This window comes from Dermacentor albipictus, chromosome 1, assembly GCF_038994185.2.
Source record: "Dermacentor albipictus isolate Rhodes 1998 colony chromosome 1, USDA_Dalb.pri_finalv2, whole genome shotgun sequence".
Classification (NCBI taxonomy): Eukaryota; Metazoa; Arthropoda; class Arachnida; order Ixodida; family Ixodidae; genus Dermacentor; species Dermacentor albipictus.
This window is the reverse complement of record NC_091821.1, coordinates 306,976,823-306,989,579: the sequence shown is the minus strand read 5'-3', so window position 1 is coordinate 306,989,579 and position 12,757 is coordinate 306,976,823. Positions and strand designations below refer to the sequence as shown.

Sequence of the window (12,757 nt, the reverse complement as noted above, 5' to 3'; positions counted from 1 at the left end):
AACGTAAGGGGGAGAAAGATAGAATTCACTCGTATAGACCGTGGCGTAGCTAGGTCGTCTGGCACCCGGGGCCCATAGGTATTCTGTCTCCCCCCCCCCCCCCCCCGGGTGTAGCCGGCGGAAAGAGGGGTGTCTTCATACGTATATGAAGTACGTATACAGTAAAAGCTCGTTAATTCGAACCGCAAGGGGAAGCCGCTTCAGTTCGAATTAACGAAAGTTCGAACTAACGAAAGTGAAGGAGAGCAACTTTACACTGCTATTTGGAAGCAGTAGGGCATGTCAGAAATTTGGCGAGTCAAAAAGTGATGGCGTGTGCCGCGGGCACACGCCATCTTCGAGTCGAAGCTCTGGGTCCGACTGTGCCACACCACCGATGTCCAATGAAACGAACGTTAGCCGAGGCTTAACACCATCACAATGAATCGCGACGGCCGATGCCTCCTAAGCTGAAAACAGAGGTGCACAACCGATGAAGACTGCCGAGACAAAGACGCTGAACATGTGAAGGTGGCGAAGGCCCTGATTCGTTGGTTCTTGATTGCAAGCGCAGCTGCGACGTACTTGATTCGCTGTGTTTTGGCGCTTGCCGTGCCATCTCCGCACAGCATTAGCAGCTGTATAAGATTTGCGAAGCCTCCGAGATTCGCAGCGGGCAAGAAGTCTCGGAGGTTACGTAGAACGGAGAGGCGGCAGCCGCCGCTGCCTTCTGGCTGACCCCGCGTCGGTTAGATTTTTTTCCGATTTTGCCTTCTCTCGCCGTTCTCTACGTTTCGGAGGCAATACAGCCTTGTGTGTAGGCAGTAGGCGCGTTTCTCTGGCCGTGTGCCAGGCGAGCGTAGTTCGAATTATCCGTGAGGGAACCTTCTCGTGTTCGAATTAACGGACTTCTTTATACATAGACTTCTGTGGAGCTTGGCCGGACCAAATCGTACAGTTCGAATTATCCATAAATTCGAATTATTGAAGTTCGAATTAACGAGCTTTCACTGTATACGTATACGTATACGCTGAGAAATATGGAAGAAAGTAAATGGGCTGGGAGAGTGTTCAGGTACCTGTACAGGAAAAACATTTATTCACAGGGGAGGAAAAAAACTAGGAAGCTTACCAGCAAGTATGCGGCCTGTAGGGTGGGCAACACAGCAACAAAGAAGGTCAAGCGGAAAGTCAGAGAGGCTGAAATAATCTCATGGGTGGCGGCAATGGAAAAGGAACCTGCCATGAGTAACTACTTAAGAGGAAAAAACAAAATCAGGAAAGAAACAATTTATGATAACTCAAAGGGAAGCTCGAGATCACTGCTTTTCGAAGCGAGATCGGGATGCCTTAGAACACGCACCTATAAAGCAAGATATAAGAAGGAGGAAGAAGCATGTGCTTGCTGCGGTAAAGCTAGGGAAACTATGGGTCATGTTTATTAGAATGTGAAGACGTCTACCCAGCGGTCGACTTAGGCACCACTGGCATCCTTGAAGCCCTTTGGTTCAGCGGGAGCACTGGAAAAATAAACATGTCCGCAATGGACATTAGTAAGAGGCGATTGGAGGATTGGTGGAATAAAGGTAGGGAAACGACAAAAAACGGAGACGTACAAAAGCACAGTTCGCAATAGGGGATCAGAAAATTTGGGTGTGGTAGTTCATAGCGTTTTTTTTCCTTTTTTATCGTTTAACTTAGGTAGGACATTAGACAGTGTAATGGCAAGAGCTTAGTGGCGCAACCAACCACCCCATTACAAAGGGGACGCTCATAACATCCATCCATTCATCCATCCATCCATAAAGGCGCGCAAACAAATAAAGAAAAGACGGGTGGCGACGCTGTTTTGAAGTTCCCGCAACGTCGACTGCATGCTACAGGGTCGAATTAATTATTTGTCGGTAAAAATGGACTACTTCGTACTCCAAATTAACGAAGGACCCAGTAAGGCAAGTTTTGAAAACATTTACTAAGCCAATGCAGTCCAAATACGAAAAAAAAAAGTTGATTGTCACTTCAGCGTAAAGCTAAAGAGGGTACGTGAAGGCGAAAGCCTCCGTGTTCACGAGGTATTCATTGAAACACTTGACATTCTCATTCGAATGAGTTGCTACTTCATATTACTTCTCTCCCACCAAAAGTCGTGGGTTCGAGTGCACTGGTTAACTCTATCTTGATTATTAATTAATACCGAAGGTCATGCGTTCGACTCCCACCAGTGGACATGGGTTCGACCATCAATGGTGGCACCATCAATTTTGGTTCAATTTCCTTTTCGTCCCACCGAAGTTCGATGGTCCCACTCCCACCAAACGTCGAAAATCACGGGAGGCGAAACACGTACTCTATAAGGCAGTGAGCACATTGTTAAATCAGGTCTGCGGAAGTCCGCGTAGGTATGTTCACGAAAGGGAAAGTTGTTCCCCTTTGTTTATAGTTTTAAAATATCTGGAGCTTCGCGGATGACAATTTTATCTTGTTCTAACATTGTTGCATAGCCTTTAACATTTAGACTTTCAGAAGCACCACTCACATTGGAAGAACCGCTAAATCTGTTTTATAAAATTCGGCTCCAGAATGATCAGTAGGATTTGCGGTTCTTTCTGTATGGGTGGTGCTTCTGAGATGTTCAAAATTACCGCTGTTTATACGGCATTGCAGGTGCTGCCATGTGGCGGCATTAACATGAGACATGAATACGTAAATTGTTTCTGAGACTAAAATACGTCGCCTCCGAAATTGCTGTAGTGGTGCGCTGTTAAAATTTCGGAGGCTGCAACAAAGTAGAAGTTGCTTCGAACATACTAGGTGGCGCTAGTAAACTGCTTCGCCCTAGCATCTGCTAGGTACGTTATTTGTCTACTGCACCTTACTTGCTTCATGGGGCGCAGACACTGACAGTATGTCTATACGTTTGCGTTATTCACGGAGCAGTGCGCGGTGCTTCTGAAGACAGGTACGGCAGCTTTCTACATCCTCTGTACCTAGCGCCGTTGAAAGAAAGGTAAAAAGAACAGCAGTGGACGAGAGGGGAGACTGCGGGAAAGGGCGACCGCGGAGAAGACTGCTGCCCCTCCCGACAAACGCCGCCGCTCAGAAGCGAGGCACCGCTTCAGGAAAGGTGTGCAACAGGTTCGCAGAGGCCGGCCAGTGGTTGATTGTCTCCGCGGTCGTTCTCGTTTTTTTCTCCCTCCTGGATTCAGAGCTGCTGCTTGGAGCAAGCACTGTGGAGTCATGTCGGAAGAAGCGGCTCCGCGGCTTCTACTGCCGCTGCTGCCTTGAATCTGGATTTTGACACGCGCCAGAGATTTCTGCTGCTCGTCCTCGGAAGAGGCGACGCCGCATTCTTGACGGGCTTCTGAGCCCAGGGGAATCTGTTCGCTCGGAGTGCCAATACGACCGCCGCGCGAAGATCCTGTTCTCTGCGGGCGATCGACCACACACCGCCGTGAGCTTTCGCCATGAGGTGCTGTTTTGGCGAGAAACCCAAGACCTTCCATTGCAAGGTGGTCCTGCTGGACGAAACTGAACTCATACAGGAGATACAGGTGAGCGTTCATCGTGCGCACGCGTTCGTGCAACGCTCCCCCCGCCGAGTGTTTACCTTTTTCTCTTCTTCCCTGTCGCATGCCGCGAGCAATGGTGCCCGCGATGTTTTAGGTCGTCTCGAAATGGAGCATCCCTGCTCTTGCTGGTATCAGCACGCTCTAAAGCGAAGAACCTAGTTTTAATTTTCTCAATACCGTAATTGTAGCGGGCGGTAATTAGCAAACCTCATTCTGTACGGGAAATAACATAACGTCTTGCGTGTCTCACTATGAACTTCTTTCGCATTTTGTACCGGTGCATGGCACCGATCACACGGAGGATGCGTGTGTTGCGAGATCCCCGGGCCAAGTTTTCACGTTACGTGCAATTTTTCAGTAACTGATATCTTCTGAGCGTCTCGAAAAGGCTAGACAATGTGGCGGGACTGGCGTCCGCCAGTTTGTCCGCAGCCTGGCCGAAATTGAGTGCGTGATGAAGGGTGCAGTATTACGTCAGAATGCTGGCATAGCTTTCCAATGCGTGTTCGGCACATTACGCTGACAGCGCTGTGACAGGCGCATGACGGCGCCTGCTTTGCATATAGAAAATATCCAAGTAGTTGCATCGAACAGTTCTATAAATACATTCTTCGAGCTATTGCTCAGGTACCTCATGTCAAGAATTTACGATTTCCTACACAATGTTGTGGCCGCTTCAGGCAAAAAGCTGTCACAGACAGCTTCTGAAGACTGCAAACATTTTAGAACAGCACATGCTGTATGTGTAGTCGTGTTGCACCCTTCCCTTTAGCGGCAGTTCTGCAATCCGCGGAGCTGCACTGCAATTCGATACAGCGTACGCAGCTGCATTGCCGTCAACATGATGGGTTGGTTGGTGGTTCGTGTTTAGAACGGAGGGGGACTGCGCAAAATACGTACAGTGAGATCGACGAGGGACAGCGCGACAAAGCAGGGAGGCTCGGCGTTCTGGACAAGGTTTTCCCTCCTCTATTTTAATCACGCGAAGCTCACGGCGTCCCATTATGCATGTCGTGTGCCACTAGGGCGTCGCTCCAGTCATCACCTCCTGTGCTCGCACTGTGCTTCGACAACCCCCATCCGCACCGAAGGTGAAAATTACGCATTAGCGGCATTACAGATGCAGGATACGCTGAGCCATAAATCAAGCCTTGGTGCCGCACTGCTAACCCTCGCACGCGAAGTAAGGTCTCTCACTCAACTTACGAGGAGCGCCAAGAAAGCGTGTTCGTCTTTGGCTTCTTCTTTAACATATATCTTTTTTTCCGGCAGCTCCGACGAATGATAATTAACAGAAAGCGATCTACGTGGGAGTACTTCAAGTTTCTTCTTGTATTTGACGCTTATATGTTTATCCAAATGCAAGGAAATAACGAGCTTGATTACTGTGCATGTACGGATGACATCTGTTTATTGTCCACGCTCACTTTGACCACAATAAAAAGACGAATAAGAACAAAGAGAAGAGAGAGATGACAACAACGACTCAATGCAAGAGTTGTTCAAAGCAAATGTTTATTCCTCCCCGTCTCACGAATAAATGCGTGCAAATTGACAGCTTACGTCGAAAGTTTCGCTTTGGAAAAGGTGGTAGTCACGTGGCCTTATAAAATCGAAACGGCGCATCCTACGAGCGCTTTCGTGTGGATACGCCGCGCAGAGACCGCCTGCCCGGAAGCGCAAACGATTCCGAAGTAACGTATCCGAAGACAGACAGACAGACAGACAGACAGACAGACAGACAGACAGACAGACAGACAGACAGACAGACAGACAGACAGACAGACAGACAGACAGACAGACGGAGAGAGAGAGAGAGAGAGAGAGACTTCTGTATACCGTAAATACACCGATCCTCAAATCGAAAGCTGCATGCATGGGATATTTCCTTGCATAGTCAAATTGTTCACCTAAAGTGGCGGTGTGGCAAGGTCGCGAGGAAATGCAACTCTGTGAAGAATTTTGTGCTTCCAAAACAAGGACTAGCCCTACACTGGCACTAAATTGGGCCGCCTTCGCTCGACATTATGGTCGCGTCTGTTAATTTGCGCTCGTCATGTCAAGGAAAGTGACTGAAGCCTAATTTCCGTTCGTCAGCGGCTGTATTCCGATGGTACCAGAAAGTAAAACTGGTGTTGTTATTAATTATACTTCGGCGAATGTTAAAACAAAAACGCGTTCGAAATTAACCTCTCCAGTGGAACATGCCGATTCTGGAGGATTGGCCGACAATGTTCCCATACCAAGTGGCACGCGCCCAGTCGGACATACTCATGTAGTGACCCAAGTTGGCTTGAACGAGGTTAGGTACTTACGGACATGTCGAAAAGTGCATTGAGTTCCCAAGTAAAACTAATCGCATTAATGTTATAGATTAGCTCCTTATCCTTACAACGCTCCACCTTCACCCTGCAGCCCTCGAAGACGGTCGCGTTAGAAATAGGTCGCTTCATATAGCTCGTGACGCAAGTTCAGCTCTCTCTTTTATACGTGTCGTGTGAAAGTTTCCTGAAACGAATGAAAATGATAACTCTTTCGGGCGTGTGAAATGAGATTGATGTTACTAATTGAGTGATGTGGTAAATTAGTTTATGTTGCTCACCCCAAAGCACATCTTTATTTTGCATCTCGCAGTGGCGCTCCGTGGAATATTAGTGTGCGCGAAGTCAACCTCCTGCGCGCGCAGCCGCAAACGGAACAACGCATCCACAAAGGTGCGTCTAAATGCAGCGCGTCGTCTCTAGCGGCGAGGCTGGAGTATCGCTGGCGTTCCGTTTTCTCGTGCAAAGCCTGAATGCAGTATACACAGCTCAAGCGCGGTCGTCATGCGAGGCCGTCTCTGCTTTGTGAAAGATAATCATATCGGCCAAGGTGCTCGCTCATTTATCCATGGGATAGCAAAGCGTCCCGCACTCAACGTTATCCAAGGGTGTGACCCGCGAGTCGTCCCTCTGACTCTCGTCGCCGCGGTGACATCCATGCGCGCCATTCTTAGAAGTTCTCAAATCCTTACACGTGCTTTACACAAGTCCCTGTCAAATTGTCACGCAGCGAGTAGCTTTCTACAAGCACGGGTAACTAAAGCTTCTCACAAAACAGCAATTATCCTCGTATTTGAAGAGGCAGCCCAACCCTAACGCCAAAGAAAGAAAGAAAGAAAGAAAGAAAGAAAGAAAGAAAGAAAGAAAGAAAGAAAGAAAGAAGCAAGCTAGGGAATCAAGAAAGGCCCTTGCGATCACAGGGGTAACTATACATAACTATCCGCACAAATAACCTCCACCTATGGACCTGGCATCACCTTCCAACACAAAACATCCGAAGTAGACATGCCAGGAGCAAAGAAGACGCATTGCGAAGAGGGCAGCTATGGCATATGGCTTCCTGCCCTCGAGTCTTCCGGACACCTTCGCGAGAATTACAAGTCGCGTCACGCCACAATGCCACGGCAATGCTGCTGGAGCTACCACAGCGCTTCCCACCAGCACCGTGCCGCCAACCAGCCAAGGGTGGCGAATTTCTCGCAGGGCCATCGGCGCGGCTAGGGCCAATCCGAGCACGATGCGCGCAGTCCAGCGGAACCGGGCCGCCGGCGAGGGATGCACGGCGAGCGTGTGTGCACATGGTCGACTTGAGGCAGCGGTCGGCATTACGATGTCACGTCTCAGTGGCGTCAGCGTTATTCAGGGAGAACGTTTCTTTCACGCCCTGGAGCGATCGGGCACGGAAATCGCGCGCGATTATGCGCAGTGCTTGATCGCATGCCAGTGGACGTTCGTTCATGCTTCCCCGGGAAGTAGACGCGCTACGCTCGCCGTGGTCCAGATTCGCGGGTCAACACGCGCAGCGACGTAGCTATAGGAAACGTTGAGCGCACATGAAGTGACTTTCATAAGGAGTGAAGCGCTGTAACGGGGGGTGAGCGCGCTTCTTCAGCAAGGGCTCCACGTTCGAAGAGGAGAAAAGTGGCTGCTTCCTTCCCGTCGGCTCGGTGTGCCGAGGCCACGACTGTTGGAAAACGCAGGGCTCTGCCGCTTTTGTCTTTTTATCGGTCTTTTTCTACACATTCGTTCGTTGAGCTGTTCTGGCTGCGCAGCTTGAACGCCGGCGTCCCTCAGTGCCGACGGAACTCGCCTTTCACCCCTATTTCCTCTCTCTCCTTTTCTTTCTTGCCCGCTGGCGGCCATCCATGACTCGCGCGTCTCCGCTGCGATTGCTCCGGCACGGCAGAACGCCGCTGACGTTGCAGAGAACGGTGATTTTCTTCTCCGCCGTCGGCTGCAGGGCCACTCCCCTGGTCACTCTTCAGTCGGTGCCTGCTTTTGTCTGTCTCGAACCACCCGTGGCAACTTGATCTCCGAAAAGACAAAGAATGTCTCGAGCTCCTTGGCTGGTCGTCTCGTCTGTTTTCTCTTAAGAACACAGCCGCGAGCCATAGAAGAAATAGCCGACCGGGCCTGACCTCTCCTGCTATCTATGCGCACGGAGTCTTCATTTGACCTTCTCACCACGTGTTTCGCTAAGCCATGCGGAGAAAGTCGGACGGGTGACTGAAATATGCATTTGCGCTTTTCATTGTGATCGATTAGTACCGATTCAAATGTCGAGGTAGGGATTGGGTGAAGAGACAGTCGCGGGCCGACCGTGTCCGTATATAGACAACAGCAAGTTCCTTCTCCTCCGGGTTTAATGTTGCGTGCGCTATTGTAGTGCTGCAATATGCGCCCGTCGGCCCGGCGGTGTGGCAAACAAGCCTGCGAGACACGCGGGCGCGTGTTCTTGTCATGTGCGCGGTCGTTACGATCTCTCGAAGGCGCCAAAGACACGCGCGTCGGCTTGCATCGCCTGCAGGATACGTTCAGCAGCTGAAGCTTTCAGCGCGGAATATATAATGTCGACCCACATCCGCGACACCGGCCGTGAGTATACAGGCAGCGTGCTTGAGCCACATAACGAATTAAGCACACAGTCTTTCGTGGCCGGTTGTCGAATATACAGCTTGTTTCGGGTGCAGAAATGCTCCCGTGCCCTAAGCGCACGTGTTCGGCCAGCTTCGCACCGGTTGCGACCTTAGTGTGGGTCGCAGATGATGTGGAGATTTCGAGCGCTCAAGCTGACCGCATATCAACTGCAGAACGTTGACCTGCTGGCTGACTTCCCTGCCTTTCCCGTATGACTTCTCTCTCTCTTGACGCTTATAAGTATTTGCGAAGCGAGGTATTGCGGTGGAAGTGTGACGCTGGTTAACACTCCTTGGGTTAGATCTTGTCCACATACGTAAATATGCAAGGATGTGAATGTGGGAACTGCCGTCGCCGTCTCACAGTTGGTACTGCAACGCGCGCCTAATACGTAGGTTGTGGGTTCGACTCCACCTTCAGCAAATTGATTTTTCCTCCATTTCACTTTAGCTTACCATTCTTACATTTAAGTCAGGAACTACAAGTAATTTCTTCTATGCATTCATTTTCTTCATTATCTCCAGGCTTTATATGGCAGTGACTAATAATACATCGCGTCCCTCGGTTCCCCTTCTCGTCCATTACACTACAACCGGTTATCTTCGCTTCTAGTTCAGTGTTTCTTGCAGTCTAGTCTAGTTTTTCTCCGAGCTGTCCACTTTTCCTAAACGTGCATGTCTCTTTGCTACACGACTTAAAGAGCCCCTCACCTGGCCCCATAGCAAATTTTGGTTGTACGCTGAAAGTTGTTACGTGCCTTCTAGGGAGCGTTGTGCCGCAAAATTTTTTTCAAATCGGCTCATTAATAGCCGAGATAGAAATATTTCAGTGCCGTGAATCCATGATTTCAGGAGGCGAGCTCCACTTCATAGAGAGACACTCTCTCCACGGGCCCAGTCTAGTCTCCGCAAATGAAGTTCCTTCCCTACGTTCTCCCACACCGGACCTCGAGGATCGCGTGACGCATACGTCACGGGCTCCGCCTTCATTTTTTTTTCTCCTTGCTTTCTTTTTTTTTCCCTGCGGCGCTGCGCATGAGCTGTTGTGATTGTCTGGTTTCGTGCAGCGCACGATTTTGCGCGCTGGGTACAAGGACACATGACTAGCGGTATAATTCAGTGCTACTCGAATACTGAGGCAGAACAAGCGTATCGCAGAGCATGATCAAGCGCTGGAACGCAGTAGAAAATGGCATAGTTTAGGTACCTGCGCACGTGACTGCACGACCGTGCGAGCAAGCAGATGAAGTGGAAGTGCATCTCTCTTGCTTCGGTGCGAACTAAAAAGAAAAAAAAAAACACGCTGACATTCCGTTTGTGTACTTTGTTATTTCTCTAACCTTCAATTCGTCAATTAAAGCAACAGATCACACAAATAACAGATGTTGCCTTGAATAATTCTCGAAGTCACGTGTCACCACGAGAGGCGTCACACTGCGGACCCGAGTACGTAGGCGCAGGGACGCGAGCACGTCACCGTCCGGCTTGGAGCGCGGTCGCCGCGTGGGAAAGGGAAAACGGCGTTCGGATTGAAATTTCATACTTTTCCGTGGCGCGTAGCGATGTAATGCTTTGCAAACACGATCGTTGGCGCGCATTGCATGCTCTGCGCTTGTCAGCTTAAAATGGCCAGACTTGGTGAGGGGCCCTTTAAGACAGAGGGGCCCGGTAGCGCAGGCCCACCACCGGGCACTTCCCGGGGGTAGGCGTGCACAACAGGGGCGTAGCCAGGGAGGGGGGGGCTTATGGGGCTTCAGACCCCCCCCCCCCCCGAAATTTTTTCGTGCTGTCCATGCACCGCCGACCAAAGCGACCCCCGGCGCCGGAAATCACTTTGGATTTTGTCTAGAATGTCTTTTTGACGCTCGAAAAGACATTTAACCGCGAAGATTGCAAACTCGGGCTGGATTTCGTGGCAACGCCCATACACCGGGAGTCACATAACGCCAAGCAGTCCCATCCGAGCAAAAAGTTTCAAGGGCGCTTTGATGGTGAGCGGGCTCGCCGCGGCATCTCACTGAGGCCACGGAATCTATGGAGCGCATGGATATCAATTGCGAAACTTTATGGGTATAAATCTCATAAGCTCTTGATGTGAAAGGTGCATTGACATTTCCAAAGTTGTGCTTTAGATTTTCAATTGCGGAACTTTGTGGGTTTAATGTTGTTATAAACCTTTGACGCCAAAGGTCTATATTGACTTTTCTAAAGTCTTACATCGGAACATACAACGAGAGAAGCCAAATCAACACACTAGCAGACGAGTTGACAAAGCAGGCAGCGAGGTCCAATGAGACGAAGCGTTGGGGTGGTTCATTTGTGCCGTCATGTCACATAAAAAAATATCAACATTTTTTTTAACCTACGCCAGAACATCCATGTCAAGACACTAAAGCCAGTCAAAGTAACTACGTTCTTACTTATTTTTACTACTTTGACTTTTATTCGCGAGGACAGATTGAGCCTCTTCAATTTTTTTTTGTTCTCGCTACCCTACCCGCGGGCTGCCAGAGCCAGCCAGAGCGCATACGTTTTTCTCGTATGGCCCCGACCACCGTGCGATGCACTTCGGTGCGCGTTCGGTTTGCTCTGGCCGAGTGGATTTTCACCGGACAGAGTTTTGGACGCTTTCTGCCTAGCAGACCAGAGAAAAAAACAATGGTCGCTCGCCGCCATCACTGTGGGGACTCGAAGGATTGCACCGCATTCCTTGAGCGGAACCTTTCCGGAAAGTCCTGTTTCGCCGCTGTAGGATACTGAGCAGTGTGCGTATGGTTCTAAGTGGACCAAGCGTCTCATGTTTTCTTCGGTATTCCTTCCGTAGCCCCATTAGGTGCCCGAAGGAGGCATTAGATTCTGGCCAACATACTTTCCTATGCGTTTTTTTTTCTCATTTCGGTGCCTCCGCCTCACAGAAAAAAAAAATACATTGTTGCGGCGCAGCGAATTGTCGCATGGTGAAAGTTCGATTTTGATATTTCTTTTGCGGAAAGTAATAGGCGACGGGACGCTTCAGTTGCCGGATACGTTTATTGTATTATTGCGAAAGCAATTATATGGACACTGCAGGCGCATTCCTGCCATCGCCCTCATGTTTCGTATAAAGTCCAAGGGTGATAACATCGTGACCACGCGCTGCATGCTGTATGTGCGAGTGAAAGCGTAGGAGGGGAGGTGGAATTGGTGAGCCGACGATGGTGGCTCAGTCTTGTGTGCGCAAAGGAGAAAAGCGGGGAGCAAGCGCGCCGCCTTCCGTCGCGCGCAATACATAGGGGGGAGTGGATGGAATGGGGGCGGAATCTAGGATTCTGTGAATCTATGATTGTGCAACATGTTTATTTGCCTTGTTTGACGCATTATATACAGTTACTTCTTCTTACATACATATACTCATTGGAGACTTATACGTATACTTAAATATCTTGTTGCGAGGTTTTGTGTATACATGCAGTGAACTTTGTTTCCAGTGACACTTTTTTGTCCTTTATCAAGCCGTATTTTCGCATTTGCATATCCCATTGTATCTTTGCATTTCTAATGTACGAGGGCGAGTCAAATGAAAGTGAGCCTACCCTAACCGCGCAATAATGGTTCGGTTCATTATCTGCGAGGCATGCGCGTAGGAGAACGGCATGTCTCATTTACAAAAGTGACACGCAGGTGTGAAGATAAGTGTCCTTTAATGCTTTCATACACTGGGTCGAATATGGTTGCGTCACATAATGGACACTTCAAAAGCTGAACAGCTCGGTGTCGCGAAGTTTTTGACAGCTGAAGGTGTTTCCAAAACAGAAATTAATCACCATATGACTGCCGTGTACGTTGAACACTGCATTTCATTGACCACTGTGAAGCGTTGGCAGTCAACGTTGCAAAGACATTCCAAGACCGGGCCAAAACCATCGTGCAATCACCCCCCACACAATTTCAAAGGTTCATGAGCTGCTGAAACAAGAACGGAGGATAAGCATCGATGAACTGGCAGACCGTCTGAACATCAGTCACGGTTCGGTTCACGCCATAATTCATGAGCTTCTCGGTTATCGGCTCTTTGGTGCGCAATGGATCCCCAAGATTTTTATCCATCGCGAGAAGACGGAGAAGTTTCGCGCTGCCTTGACTCATCTGATCGGGTATCACAATGAGCATGACGACTTCTTGTTTGCAACTGTGATCGGGGACGAACCTTGGTGCCACTACTACGAGCCTAAAACACGACGGCAAAGCTTACAGTGGAAACATTCGAATTTAC

At 49.5% G+C, this 12,757-nt stretch overlaps 1 protein-coding gene across 3 annotated transcripts in view; it reads left to right on the top strand.

The window, feature by feature from the left end:
* Window positions 1-2,917: 2,917 nt before the first annotated feature.
* LOC135907240 (band 4.1-like protein 4) overlaps window positions 2,918-12,757 on the top strand; it is a 196,252-nt gene continuing 186,412 nt past the window's right edge. Inside the window, exons 1-2 of one of the 3 annotated variants that reach the window (XM_065438918.2) lie at window positions 2,918-3,103; window positions 3,186-3,530. In XM_065438918.2, the coding sequence (XP_065294990.1) occupies window positions 3,444-3,530 (87 nt within the window). In that variant the 5' untranslated portion in view covers window positions 2,918-3,103; window positions 3,186-3,443. Of the gene's footprint in view, window positions 3,531-12,757 lie in introns of all 3 variants that reach the window. The other 2 variants (XM_065438920.2, XM_065438919.2) reach the window with 2 other exon arrangements.